The 15,478-nt window shown below is 37.1% G+C and overlaps 1 protein-coding gene across 1 annotated transcript in view; it reads left to right on the forward strand.

Moving 5' to 3' along the window:
• The window catches only part of TDRD9 (tudor domain containing 9), a gene marked incomplete at both ends in the record, with an annotated part of 73,955 nt that overhangs the window by 33,932 nt on the left and 24,545 nt on the right, over positions 1-15,478 (forward strand). Inside the window, 11 exons of the mRNA XM_080618227.1 lie at positions 2,702-2,805; positions 3,823-3,881; positions 8,210-8,264; positions 8,415-8,499; positions 9,191-9,248; positions 9,846-9,950; positions 11,976-12,073; positions 12,423-12,554; positions 13,242-13,404; positions 13,488-13,551; positions 14,094-14,157. Coding sequence (XP_080474353.1) covers positions 2,702-2,805; positions 3,823-3,881; positions 8,210-8,264; positions 8,415-8,499; positions 9,191-9,248; positions 9,846-9,950; positions 11,976-12,073; positions 12,423-12,554; positions 13,242-13,404; positions 13,488-13,551; positions 14,094-14,157 — 987 coding nt within the window. The remainder of the gene's footprint in view (positions 1-2,701; positions 2,806-3,822; positions 3,882-8,209; positions 8,265-8,414; positions 8,500-9,190; positions 9,249-9,845; positions 9,951-11,975; positions 12,074-12,422; positions 12,555-13,241; positions 13,405-13,487; positions 13,552-14,093; positions 14,158-15,478) is intronic.

The raw sequence follows: 15,478 nt of genomic DNA on the forward strand, positions 1-15,478 counted from the left end.
ACTTGGTTAATTCAGTGAATTTAGAGTTCACTGATACCAGCTGTGATTTCGAAGATAAATAGACATGCCAGTCACTATTTTTAGTTCTGTATGCCTTTTTGCAGTAAACCCTTTGCTGTGGCTAGATAGACATCTAGATGAATCAAAGAAAATTTTCCAATTCAATTACTTCATTTTTGTGAAAGAATAAAAGAGGGAAGGAAGGATGAAACACTCTTCAGTGTAGCACTGGCTTAACGCTTTCCTAGGTCATTTGTAGGTGCTACTGTTTCATTTGTGAGTATATGTTTATAAACAGTAGGTTCTTTTTCTTTTGGTGTAATGGCCTTCATAAGCACATTGTTCTGGTTATTTAATTGTATCGTTATTTTTTCATATCAGCGCCCTCTAAATGCCAGGGAATCAGTGAAACCCAGGTTTTGAAGAAAAATGCATGAAGGCTGTATCTATAGGCAAATTTAAAGCTAGTTATGTAAATGTTTACCGATTGCTATTGTACAGTATTGGAGATATCGACTGCAAATTAATTGTATAGTTAATTCTAAGAACAGATTTAAAAATTGCATGCAATTAGGAGGTCTAGATGCTAGATTTTGACAGTAAATTTGTGAAATCCCATGTCTCTACTTCTTACCTAAGGCAAAGAGTCCCATTTTTTGACTTGCAGATATAAGATCTCCTTCATATCCCTGATAATGAAGTCAGAGTCTGGATGAAAGGTAGTCAGCTGCTGTCAAAAGCTATTCTGATTTTGTTGTATTATTTCAGTCAGCTCTGACTGGGCTTTTGTATTTCCTGTTCATCACATTGTTACCTTTTATTAGGGCTATGTGGAAGCTTTGTCATGTTAAAGAATGCTAAAGGTAGAATTGGTGACAAAACTGAACAGACAAATTTGACAGTTATGTAAGCAGGGATAATTTAAGTACAAATAGGTCACTTTCAAGCATGTATGTAAGGATACCTGGCTAGTTGAGTTGAGGGGTCCAGAAGTGGAGAAATTATTGTTATTATAGGTGGCTTTTTTTCATCCTCCAACCCATTCTTTATTAGAAGAAAGTAGGATAGTTTTCTCAGGGTTTTCAGAGTGGAGTCTTCCTGCAGACATCATGATGTAGGGTTGCAGGTTGACTGTTAAGTGTTGGAAAGCTCAGCAGTGAGGTTACAGTAATACATCTCTCTAGCTTTCATTTAGCTTTGTTAGATAACTGCTTGCTAGTCTCCTTTTTTTTTTTTTTTTTTTTTAAGTGTTACTCATGGCTGTTCAGCTTGCATTTTGCATTTCTTTCCAGGAGTGGATTTTCCCCCTACATCTTATAGCCTTGTTGAAACTTACTGGCTGCAGCTGCATCTTACTTTCTCTTGGTATTAATCTGCATGTATTTACTAATTACTACAGACTACGGTATTTTTATTATTAGCATGTGCTTAAAGCACAAATGTTCAGTTTTTACTGTTACTTCAATTACAGTACCATTTTTTAAAAGTAGAAATGAAAAGTCCAAGCCTAAACAAAGCTGTATTTGAATAATAAAATACTACTGTAGTATATCCAGCAGCCGGTGAAGGTGATGGATAAACTCAGAGACACGCTTGGTTGAGCATAAATGAAAAAATGGAGGCTTATGAGCTAGTGAATAAAATACATAATTTCTTAAAGGATACACAAGTGTTCGCTCCAGCCTGTTAGGTGTTTTGGGAAAATCTGGATGACTTACAGTTTACGTCATCCACTAACAGTCTTAGGTTTCAGCATAAAAGTAAATGAAATACTTCATTTGAGGGTAGAGGAAGGAAAAAGGAAAGAGCTTCAAAGGTATAATTGGAGGGAAAGAAGTGGAGTTTGACTATAGGATTTTTAATTATTTGAAGTATGTGGATGGCAGATTGCACTGTAATACAAGTCTATAAAAGTTAGAGACAGTGGTTAGTCCAGTAAGGAGTTTCCACTAGAATGAGGGGAAACCCTGAGAGAGAAAGATTAGCAATGATCAGAAGCCATTTTCCCTGCAGAGGAGGAATGTGTGGTATTACAGACTGTTCCCAGAGCATAACCCAGAGTTTACCAAACCCTAGTTCAGTAAGCATGTTTTTTTGGGGTTTTGTTTGGCTTTTTTTGTCTTTGCTCTGGAGACTTTGTAGTTTGTGTTCTTAAATATTAAAGCCCTGAGTTTGTGACAGGATGTTAGAAAACGGAGTTGACAAGAGTCATCATGGTTATATTGTGTGCAACAGAACCATAGCTCTTTTGACAGCGTGTGACCTAAAACAAAAAATCCATTAAATGCAAGAGGTACATGATTTATTTGACGGTCAGGTAGAGACCCACATTATAGCACCTGTGAGGAGGATTGTGCATGCCTCATACAAATTCCTCTGCTTATCATCCATGTGTTCTGGTTAGTCTCATGTGCCTAACACTTTGTATAAAGAGTATGTCTGGCAGACTTTAGGGAATAGAGTGTGGGCTAGTGGTTAAGTATGTAAATAGCAGAAGTATTTCCTTAGCATTAAAAGGTAGCATGCTTGAAGGGTCTGCCTAGAAGGTAATGAATGCTTCAGATTGTTACTTCTTTGTACAGCTTCTGTGCTGGATCAGTTTTAATGGAAAAGCACTTGACAAATCAACACATATGCATGATCTACGGTCTTTTAGTCTGTTACTCTGTGTTAACCTCAATACTCTCTCTTCTCCTCACAGCTTCCTACTCAAATAATTGAGGAACCAGTGATAGTAAGGGAAATGTATGAAATAGCAATGTCTTTGATCCAGTCATTTGATGAGTTAGAGATGGAGAAGAATAGGTAAGACACAGTTCGAGTTCTGGAATCACTGGTTCTTTGGGGCAGTAAGATGCTAATTAAGGAACAGAAGCAGCCTATCTATCATAGTTATTAGTGGCAACTTCATTTTCTGTGCATCTCTGCTTTTATGTTACATATCTGTGTGATTTCACTGAGGGTAGTTATACTAAGACTACTTGTAGGTCTTATAGAATAACCTCTGTCTTGAAATACACTTCATGCCCTGGAGTGTAAGAGACCATTCAAGCCAGCCATGCCATATGGAAACTAGATTCTTTGCTGTAGACCAGAGCTGAATAATATTTATATGAAGAGTAACACCAGAACTATTTTGCATTGTAAACTAAAACATACATTAAGCCATGACAAAAGAATATAAACTAGCATTAATTTTTCACTGCCTGCTTAACTAATGCCTTACTGTCTTTTGAAATAAGTAAATATTACTTTGTTACTTTGTGTTTTGTAAATTTTACATCAGGAATGACTGCCACAAAAAATACAAGTTCTATATTATGTTGAGGTGATTTTAGCTTCTTGACTCCTAACAGATTAATCGAATATGTCTCCCTCTCAAGTTTGTCATGACCTGTAATTATTGATAATGGTTAGCTGTTTTACATGCCAGGCTTTTGTTAAATGTGTCTAGTGGTATTTTTATGTCTAATTCTTGAAAAATTACTGAATGTTTGTCTAGAATTCTACTGTAGAATGCTACATTTACATTTTAAAATTTTTGTTAACCTAATTTTGATTCATTTCAGTGCTAAGTAAGAATGCTTCTGCTTTTACATAATTTTGAAGACTAAACCTAATGATCTAGTTCCAATATTTATATGCTGGGTATTGCAGAATGGATAGCTGCAAATAGTGTCCTGAATTCCATTTCTTCAGGAAGTTTAAATAATACTTGTTACAAAAAGTGCACAGTTCTGCTTGTTCTTTCAGAATAAAATAACTTGGAATGATAAAGTAGACTGAGGTTGTGAAACTAACGAACCTGCATATTCTTGTTAGGGAGGAAAAAAACTTGAGTGTTACATCAGAACGTGGAAGTGTGCTAGTATTTTTACCAGGTGAGTATGTGCCTTGACTTTATTTTTCATTTGTCACCTAACAAGTTTTCTTCTAGGGATTCATTAAACACATGTTTAACTGGGGTTTATTGGTCTATTTGAGTATTTTTCTTGCAAACTTCTTTAAATATGGCAATAATTGGAAATGCTTTGAGTCAAAAGTAAGACTCTGTATGTTTTTAAAATGAAGTTACAGTAATAAGTTCTACACTTAATCTGCAGAAATTCAGTTTCTGGGGTTTCTTTAGATTAGCTATTAAATACTGCATGAAGTTCCTAGGATTCCTTTAGAGACCTTTTCTTATCTGTATATGGTGTAGTCTTTATTTAGTTTCTTGTAAAAATTAAAATTCACTTTTTTCTTTCTGTGTACATGGGTTGCTTGTTGTAGTAGGAACACTCAGAAGCATGCATGATGATATAGCAATTAATGATCAGAGAGATGGTTATCTATGGGTTTAGTTTTCTTAAACAGTAAATCTAAGTTACCTTACACTGCCTCTAAAATCTGGCTAAGAGGTTCAATAAGAATGACAGCCAAAACAAAAGCATGCAATAATGTTTGTGTAACTAGGCTACAGACTTGCTTTCCTGAGCATCACAAAGCTGTTACTTGGTGGTTTCAAGTATACTTTTACTTCACAAAAATTTGCTACTTGAAAACTCTGAAAATACTTGGTTGCATACTACTGGAGAGTCATCTTTATGAGTCAGGAGCAGCTGTTTCCTTGGGCATAGTGGGGTCTATCCCTACCAGGACTTCTTAACTTTATGTAAAATCTTTATGGATGTCATTTTCCTGCTGTCTTGACTTTAGCAGTAAACATGTTAGCACTAGGGCTGGAAACACAGAACACAGCACAAAAATACACTGCACTTGCAGAGTACCTTTTGATGGAGGGTGCTCCTTGCCGGCTACAGGGCATTAGAGCTGCCTCTCTTGGAGTTACCTTCTCTATAAAATCAGTGGGTAGAAGGAATTACTTCATCATGTCAATGTAGGATCCATTCCAGTTTGCCATTAATCAAGTAGGGAGACCATCTCTGGTGCCTCTGGCCTCTCATATTAGTTTGTCTGGTGTGCTTTCAGACTCCCTAAGGCCCTCTGAGTCTTCATCTCAGGCTGAAATTACTCTATCACTTTCAATTCCCAAAAACTTCTATCTTTCCTTTGAGGTCTTTTTTTTTTTACTATGCTGCTGACCCTGGTGGTTTTTACAACTGCAGCTGCTGAAGTGAAACTCTTTGCTTAAATGCATTTTGTCAATTCATGTAAACCTGTGTAGATAGTGTTTTCTGAATTAGTTGGTTTTTGGGTTTGGTTTTTATTGTTGTTTAGTGTTTGACCTTGGCCTGTTTTGTAACTGGATACTCAAGATTGATTTTGAACATGGGATTAGCAAATGTCTCTTCGAATTTTTTTCACAAATAGTCTTTATACAGAACTGGAGAAAAGGAGAGGAAAGCCCTCAGTTTACAAGAGGGCAGCTGAGACAGATTTGGGTAAAAATAACATCCTCATTAAGGCACTGATTTGAGATGCTTAGATTTTTTTGAGTGCTTAAAATTACATAGCATTTTGTACGTTCAGAATAACACTTCCATTGACATTTCGAGCTGAGTAGGCAAAAGCAGCCAGAAACAGTAGTGCCATATTGAGGAGTACTGTTAAGTGATGATTTTTTTTTTCACCGTCTTTGTGGAACTCAGTGGTAAGGCAGAATCCACTTCCATACAGCATGCAGCTGTCTTGAGTAGGATGCTGTGTTTTTTTTCCTGTTGTAATTGCTTGTCTTGTTCAGTGTTGAATTATTTTTTATGTTGCTGTCTGATTCTTTACAGATAAATACCCTTTAGTACTCAGCACTCCTTTGATGGCAGAGCTAGCATATCCCTAGATACGAGGTGATAAAAGTGCCACCTTAAACTGTACAGTGACTTTTTTTTAACATAATGTGTGCATATGTTCCCAGTGGGCTGCATTAAGTTTGCACAACCAGTCTTGATTCTGGCAGCTGTTTTGTATTGAGTGCTAGACTTCGCAACCTTAATGTTTCTGGAGTGTTTACATTGATGTCTAGGTCTTTGGACCTTTTAAAGAACAAATTGGAAAAAGAGGTCAGACTGGTGACTGAAACATCACCGAGCTACACCTTCAAGTATGTAACATACTTCTACCAGACTAGCTGATGAGTTAAATGAAAGCAAGAGTAGGTTGTAATCCTTCAGAAGCATGCAGAAGGTGGGAATGGTGTGATTTCTCTGTGATTCACATACACTTGCTGATGGCAGAAACAACATAGCTTAAAGCTTCAAGGGATTCTATTACTGTTCTAAGCTTTTATCTGTTTTACTGGTGTCAACTTCTTTGTCTGTTTTGTATTTTCTTTTGTGCTTCTCCATGCCCCACTCTCCTTGTTGTCCTGGTATGTTTACCAAAGAGATTTTTAGTTACTGTTTCATTCCAAGATCTGTCTCTCTTGGTGGCAGCCTTTTGTTCTGGAGGTGTCATGATCAACTCTTGTCCCTTGCAGAACTGGGTGTCACATGCTGCCTGCTGTGTCTAGTCAGTAATTACTAGACTGATTAATGATTACTGTTAATATGGGTTGTGTTGAACCTGATTGTAACAGTCATGGATCAAGCTTGTTTTAATTGTTTTTAAACATAAATTGGATTTGAGCCTTAATGTTTTACTCAGATAGGTAACCAGGCAGTATGGCAAGGAGGAAACAGACAGATAGTCAAGCAGTACCTAGTGTTATCAAGTAGATGTTGCAGGCTCTGTCCAAACAGACAGTATCATGGTGATCTTGTGTGTTTTCTCTATCTTTAATTATGTGCTTTAGTTCATAAACAAACACTTTTTTCCTCCCCTATGTTACAACAATCTTAAAAAATGGTGCTGTTTTTTTATTTCCCAGTGTGCATTTTTCTTCACCACAGTGCTGAAGGTGTTTTTGCTTAGAACTTTAATAGTTTCATTATTGTGCTAGTCAGTAGTTCGTGATTTGGCTAGTTATTTGCATTCTCAACTACTCTTATTTCATTTGAGCAGTGATGTAAATTAGGTTTCCTCAATATCTTTCAAGTTCTAATGACATTGCTTTCCCCTGTAGTAGCCTCACACAAAGAACATCTGAAACTTTTAACTTCCTGCTGATTGCGCCACCACCACAATTATTTATTCCCCCACCCCCCAGCTTACCTGTTCTGCCCCAACCCTGGTTTCTTTTATGACTCTTAACCTATAGCCACTTCCCCTCATTTTCCCATTTCAGTCTTTCTGACTCCAGTAGTTGACTAAATCTCCATGTTCTCCTGCAATTTCTTTTTCTAGCCAACCTTGTATAACAACCATGTTCATTCGCTGAATCTGTTTCTCCTTTTCTTGCTCCAGTTTCTTGCTTTCTGGCCTCTTCCTTGCTTACCTTAACTCAGTCATGATTTCCAGCCTATTGCATATCCTTCTTTCTTCTCATTTCTGGTTTAAGTTACTCTTCTCTCTTATCTTTGCTGAAAATGTCTTCCTCCATGTGCATTTGGCTTCCCTCCTTCTCACTTCTGAAGTCAAGTAACAGACATCTAAAGAGTCCAAAAATTTTCATATCCAGGTGCTCAGACTTCATTTAGCCTCAGTGAAAATTGCAGCAATCCTGTACTTCAGTTACAGAATAATTTAATTTTTTAATATCCAACTGAGGAACCCCAGTTTAGACAGATTTTTTGAAAATGAGGTTTTTGGAATGAAGTCTCAATGAGAAGTAAACAAGGCTTCTCAGAAAGGTTGGTGCCTGTGGAGGTATTCAGGAAAACAGCAAAAATCCCTTAGGTGTGAAATCCATGCCTCAGAGAATAGGCACTAGCACTGCCAAAGCTAAGATGGCTAAGGCAGAAATAGCTTTTTGTTGGTTTTGTTGGTTTTCTTTATCCCTCCTCTGCCCCCCCCAACTCTTGAAGCAGCTTGTTTTGGCTGAAGTACCTGGATTTATCCTAAAGCAGACATTCAACATGTGGTGAGCCTTGTCAGTTGCAAGGAACTGAAGCAAGGGCTAATAATGAGGCACTGGCAGATGGCCTTTATAGCAGATATTGCTACTTGACTTTGAGTGTAAAATTAATGCAAAATGACTCTTGAAAAATTGACTCACAGTGTTTCAGTGGCTCATTACTACATTTACTGTTTAACTTGTCTGCTGCTTTATTATATGGTGAAAAGGAGGTTGTAATGAAAGTCAATTAAGAATTTAAGTTGACATGAGAATTGGGGTTTAGAACTGTGAGTGATCACTAAAAGGAAAACAAACTCATGATTACTTTTTCCCTAGGTTTGTATGAAATAAGATACATGCAGTCGTGTCTCTCAAGTAAGTTCAACAAAAGGTAAGTTAGACCACACTTGTTTCAGTTTATTTGAACTGGAACGTGAATCCTTCAGCTGTGTGAGTTCTAAGTATTTAATACGATTTAGCACAGAGGTGTAATTACTATAATCTTGCATCAGTTAATATTTCACTAATGTATTTTCTTTAGGTGGCAAGTGTACCCACTTCACTCAGGTGGGACATTAGAGGAACAAAATAACGCACTTTTGGCTACAGTTCCTGGCTACAGAAAAGTAAATATTGTTGAATCATTACTTTCTAAGTGTGTGAAACCTTTTGCTAGATTAATAGCAAATAATAATGTCTATAAGCTAACTTAGCTGTGCCAACTCAGACTGCTGTGTGAGGTCAAAGCAGTTTTGTTTTTTCAAGATGTAAACTAATTGCTTTTCTTACCATGCTGTTACTTTAACTGGTACTTAGACCTGAAGAGAAATGCGGGAATAACAGGAAGCTGTCCTTAAATTATTGTGAGAAATTGGTTTTACCCTTAAGCAATTTTGTGCTTGTCGATTCTTGCACCTGCATGGTAGCAGTATGCTGCTGGTGGTACTGCATAGCAAAGTAGTCCCCCAGTACGGGGGTCTCCCACCTGCTTTATACCCTGCATTATGGCTAATGTCTTGGCTTTCTTTATCACTGATGCTTTGTTATGTAAAAGCATAAGGAAATATTTCAATTCTTCTTCTTTATGTATGCTATGCTACTTTATTATGCTTCTCTGATCTTAGGACACGAAAATACAAAAATACAAGTTTTCTTGTTTTGTATTGCCCTTTTTTTTTTTTTTAATATGCAGAGCAGAAATACTGTATTGCCATTACATTTATATTTCTTCATAGCAAGTTGGATTTTTCAGATAGAAATATTAATGTAATTTTTTCTTTATGCATTCATTGCTCATTTTTTGCTTCAAAAACTCAGATTATTCTGTGTACAAACATAGCTGAGAGCTCTGTAACAGTTCCTGATGTTAAGTATGGTAAGTCACCTAAATCTTGTAATTGTGTATATGCTGTATTTATAGTGTTTTCCTTACTTGCAGTAGCCTAAATCTCCACAACAGTTTACCATTTTACAAAGAATTGCTGCTGAAGTTTAACTTTGACAGTTGTTGAATTCTTTCTTTCACAACAGAGAACAGGTTTGAATGTGAATATATGATCAAATAGTAGAGCTACCAAGTGGGGTGCTGGTTTTAATTTTTTTTTTTTGAGGAGAGAAAAAAATAATTGTAAATGCAGCAACAAGCAGAATTAGACCCTATGTCACAAGTACCTTAAGTTTTTTCTTCACTTTCTGGCTATCTTTTGAAATAATTGCATCAGATGTTCTGATATAGAACAGATTGCCTTTTTATGTTGTCATCTGCACTAACTATTTATGTTAGAGTCTATTTGCAGTTCTGTCAGTATTGAGTGTTCTGGATCTGGTCCTTTAGAAATGTAGTGCTCTCTTTACTGGTTTTCGAATAACTGAAAATTTCCTTTTCTGGTAACACAAAATCAACCAGTATTTTTTTCCCACTGCCATGAGGATAAACTGTTTCGTAATAATACTAGATTTTTCTTTATTGCAGTGATAGATTTCTGCTTAACTAGAACTTTGGTTTGTGATGAGGAAACTAATTACCAGAGTTTGAGACTTTGCTGGGCATCTAAAACAAACTGTAATCAAAGAAAAGGTAAGGGGGAAGTAAATAATGGAAAGGAATTTTAAAAGCTAATCTTCATGGAGAATTCCGTGTTGCTTTTCATTTTATTAACAATAAAAGCATGGATTATTTTTGCCTTGAGTAATTTATACAGAAATATAATTCCTTACCATGTCAAGTAAGATAATGTGATCAAACAATTGTGCCTGAATGTTTTATTTTGTTCAAGTATTTTTTTCCATAGGATTTTTTTGTGTTTTATTGAAAAATACTAAAATTCATGGACCTGAGAATTTATGAGGATTCTGTGTTATGTAATAGTATTTCTATCATGGTCCATTTTCTTAAAAGGGGGAGATAAATACTGCTAGGTATTTACTAACTACTTGAGTTTCAGTAGTAAAAGAAACTTCATGTCTTTATCACTCTTAAATTGGTTGAAATAACCACAGCAGTGTGCAGACCAGTTTGTGTGGCATAAGGTTAAATAAGATTTCATATCGTCAAATAAGATTTCATATCGTCTCTTGTAGTAAGACAGTACTCTTAAATATAAAAGTCTTTTCAGTTGAAAGGAGTACTAGCTAAATTAATAACGGTGATATCTTTAGATTTAAAAATGTCCATGTTTTTAAATGAGGTGCCACCAAAGCTGCTCTGTCACTTCCCCTCCTCAACTGGACAGGGGAAAGAAAGTGTAACGAAAAGCTCATGGGTTGAGATAAGGACAGGGAGATAACACAGCAATTGCCATCATGGGCAAAATAGACTTGGAGAAATTAATTTCATTTATTACTGAGCAAATCAAAGTAGGGTAATGAGAAATAAAAACAAATCTTAAAACCCCTTCCCCCCCCCACTCCTCCCTTCTTCCCAGGCTCAGTTTCACTCCTGATTTCTCTGCCTCCTTCCCCACAGCAGCACAGGGGAACTGGGAATGGGGATTTCAGTCAGTTCATCATGTTTCTCTGCTGCTCCTTTCTCCGCAGGGGGAGGACTTCTCACACACACACGCACTTCCCCTGCTCTGTCACGAGGTCCCTCTCACAGAAGAAAGTTCTCCATGAACATCTCCAATGTGGACCCTTCCCACAGTTCTTCATGAGCTGCTCCAGAGTGGGGTCCCTCCCATGTGGTACAATCCTTCAGGAACAGATTGCTCCAGTGTGGGTCCCCTGTGGGGTCACCAGTCCTGAAGCAAACCTGCTGTAGCATGGGTTCCTCTCTCTACAGTGCCACAGGCTCTGCAGGAGCCTGCTCCACCACGGGCTTCTGTAAGGTCACAGCTTCCTTTGGGCATCCATCTGCCCTGGTGTGAGGGTCTTCCACAGGCTGCAGGTGGATATCTGCTCAACCATGGATCTCCATGGGCTGCAGGGGGACAGCCTGCCCCACCATGGTCTGCACCATGGGGAGGCTCTGTTCTGGTGCCTGGAGCATCTCCTCCCTTCCTTCCTCACTGGCCTTGGTATCTGCAGAATTGTTTCTCTGCCATATCACTCTCTTCAACAGCACAACAGTGTTTTTTCCCCTTAACTATGTTGCTATCCCAGAGGTGCTACTGCCATTACTAATGGGCTTGGCTTTGGCCAGCAGCAGGTCCATCTTGGAGCGCTGGTGTTGGCTTTGGTTTGGGGATATGCTAAAGCTTGCATTGACATATTTATCTATATTAAATTTAGATTTAAGAACTTGCCTGTTCATGGTTTTGAGGAAGTATATTTTAGTGCAGGATTTGTCATGTCATTTCAATTGAGAAAGACACATACTGATTTGAGGGCAGTTATGTGAGATATTTGAGTGAAGTACTTTAACTCTTTCATTAGTTACTGCTGCTGTGAAAACAAAATTATTGTATCTGATCGTTATGTGGGAAAAGGTAAAGAGAATGTTTCCACTGGGGCTGTCTGCTGCAAGAGAGCAAAGTGCTGGTCAGCTTGCAGTGTCAGCTGTTGCGCACTGCTCAGCTGCCCAGAAAGCTTGTAGCTGGATGGGTTTTGAACAGCCTGAAACTCGGGCAGTTTACAAATGGGTGATTTGTCCTTTTATGTGAAGGTCGTGCTGGACGTGTTTCCAAAGGGTATTGTTATAGGCTTGTATGCAAGAACTTCTGGACAGACTCCATTCCAGAGCAGTCAGTACCTGAGATACTGGTAAGACTTTTGGGCAACATCAAGATATTTTTCAATGGCTTTTTTGTGTGTGTGGGTTTTTTGGGTTGGTTTTGTTTTTTTTTTTTAAGTTGATAATTGACAAAGACCATTCCACATAGCTTCCTTTGTAGACGAGATACCTTACAGCAATAAAATGACTGTGGATTAGAATAAGTAATCTGTTCAAAAGTAAAATATCCTTAGTAACACAAAATTTAAATATTTTTTTATTCTTGTTTTATTTTGGTTTTTTTACGAAATTGTGAACTTGAACTTACTTTTCATAGAAGACACTTCGTCACCCTTCCTGTTAGGGGGGAAAGTAACAATAACATTGTCTGTCCTTCAGCGTTGTCCATTGGGAACTACAGTCTTAAAAATAAAAAAGCTTGATATGGGGGAACCAAAAGCCTTGCTGGCAACAGCTCTTTCTCCACCCAGTGTACGTGACATTGAACGTACCATACTTCAGCTGAAAGAGGTAGGCGTTCTTTTAATGTTGTTAAAATTGAGGTAATGAAAGTGTACCGTAGAAGAGTTTTTCTTGGTATGTGAGGTAGTAGTAGCCTTAATTGTAACCTGAAATAAAAGCTGTGTCTAAAGAATCTTTTCTCACATTTGACTTTGTTTACTGTACTTTTCAGCATTATTTCTGCAGTTAGTTCATTGAAACAGGATTATAATTTCACTAGGGAGTAATGTTGCTGTTTGTGAATTAGCATCTGTGGTAAGAAAGAATAGGAAAAAAGAGAACTTGTACTCTGTAAGTGAAATTGTTTATTAATGAAGTAGCAAAATTGTACTCTTACACCTTAATGATGTATAGGAGTCAGCCTGAAGATCCTCTTCCAGCCTGTGCCTGACTTCCATGTGAGTTGATGATTTTGCGTTTCAATTACAAAGTTGTTATGGGGTAGAACATTCAGTGACCTTTTTCTTTTCTGAAGTGCATGAGAAATTATATTTGTATCATTTGTAGCTTGCTTTTATATCCAGTATGTGTAGTAGAAACTTCGGTTTAAAAATGTTAGGCTTTTAAAATCAAGATCTTCAACTTATTTACAGTTTCAATACTGATGGATATTGCTTGCTTCTTGACTTTTCTTACAAACTGGTCTTAGATTTGCTTCGTTAGCTTTTACAAGTGAATAAATTTTAATTTCTGTAGCTGGGAGCACTTACAAATTGTGTGCAAACAGAAGAAAACCCACATGATGGTGAGCTGACTTTCTTAGGAAGAGTATTGGCGCAATTGCCAGTGGATCTGCATCTTGGAAAACTGATAGTCCTTGGGCATGCCTTCGGGTGCTTAGAAGAATGCATTATTATAGGTAACTGAAAGAAGAACATGTGAGAACATTTCTCTAAAAACAAGTGATTTGCAGGTTTTCATTTTGATTTGGTTTTGTTGTAGCTGCAGCACTGTCTTTGCGGAACTTTTTTACATCACCTTTACAACAGCAAGTTGATGGATACAGGTATTACCTTAGATGCTTTACAATTTCCAGCCTACATTTCGGGGCGGAGGCTGAAGTTGAACACTAAATACAGTTTTTCATGTCATGAGTCTAATTTTCTGTCAAAAGTGCCAGCAGTGTAGAAAGAAGCTTTCCCAGGCAGCTGAGATACTGAAATCTATTTGTATGTGAACTGATTATTATGATAGAGGTAACTTATGCTTTTCCGAGTACAAGTAATGATTTTTGAGCTTTGTCTTTCTGATGTGAGTATGTGACAGTGTCTATTAAAATGGAGGGAGGGGTTAAATAACAAGGATTTTCTTTTTTCGTTTTTTCTCTCTTTTTTTTTTTTCCTTCTTAATTTTTAAATTGTCCTGCCTACACAGTTTACTTTCAGAAAGGAGACGTGAATAAGAACAAATAATTACAGTAAATGTATTGACCCTGTTTATCGAAGTCCTAGAAGTTGTTACTAATTTTAGCATCCTGAGATATATGTCAAATACATTCAGTATTTGAAAAAAAACATTGTCGATGATTCTTTTTGTTTGTATTGCCAGGAACAAACTGTTTTTTGCTGGGAATAGTAAGAGTGACTGCATTGCAATTGTGAATGCATTTAAGGTAAGTGTTTTTTCTTAAAGTTGTTAAAAACTTCACATTGCTCCTAGCTACTTAGTGATACTTTTTGAAGGCTGTATCATACTATATAACAGTTCTGATTTATCACTTATTATAAGAACTAAAAATAAAATGCCAGAGACAGACATGATGATACTGGTAGCTCCCTTTAAATCGAGGACAGTTTGGACTGGTAAATTCTAGTACAGAATGAGTTTAGTGTCCTTTCTCCAGGCTTCGTAGCTTTGGCTTTGTAGTATTTTATTCTGTCCAAATGGGATTTTCCTGTACGCTTGGCTGCTTCATAGTCTGATAGCATGGACAGAGGTCAATCTCTGCATGTACCAGGGGAGCTGGTAGAGCAATGGAAAGACTTCTGACAGAGGAGCTTACTATTCAGAATCCAGTGGTTTACATTATGCATGGTCTGATGTTTCTGTAATCTTTGGGACACTCCAGAATCTTCAGATGCAGGTTTAATTTATTCCATTTTTTTTATGTTGGCCTTTTCTAACTTCGGTGAAAGCTGACTTGTTTTTCTGTACTCTGGTGTTACAATTTTATGAAGCACAGACATGGGCACCTATGTCACACATACTTGCTGATCCTGAGGCTCCAGCATCATCATTTCTGAATTCACCTTATCCTGTTGTATGCTGTATTTCCCTTGTGTCCTGTTAATCTGAAGGTGATATTTCTATAAACCAGTATGTTGTCTTAGAGAATAAGCACAAACATTCAAACAGAGGTTTCCTGTGTGGTGTCTGTGTGAGTGATGTGAAAGCTTTGTTTTGAATGGCTGGATATCACAAAAGAACAGGGAAATAACATGTTTTCAAACTTTCCAGTTCAGATTATATTTCTTCCTGAGTAAGCTGAAGTTCTATGAAATCATTAGCACTTATTTTTTGAGCCCTTCCTTGCAAAAGGTTTTAGTGAATATAAAAAAGTTCAAAAGCTTTAGCAGTAGAAAGAGGAGAATCTGGGAAAGTAAAGAAAGGCTAATCAGCCTGATTTAAGAGATAGGATTTTAAATAGAGTTTTTAAAAGAAAAAATAATGAGAAATAAGTGGAGTTTATTTTTCTGACACAAGTGGAAGTGGTGGATGTCAAAAGCATTATTTAAAATCAGTACATCAGATAGCCTCAGTAAAGGTAGGCAAATGAAGTCTGGCTACTCAACTATGCTGATAGTGTACACAGTAAGCTGGAGGTGGCTTGCTATCAAACTAGGAGAAATGGATTCTGCAGGCATCTCTCATAGATTTGCTGCCTAATAATGAAATTATTTTCAGTGATATTCTAAGCACGTTAATTTTTCTTC

Source organism: Psittacula echo (genome assembly GCF_963264785.1).
Source record: "Psittacula echo genome assembly, chromosome: 5".
NCBI lineage: Eukaryota > Metazoa > Chordata > Aves > Psittaciformes > Psittacidae > Psittacula > Psittacula echo.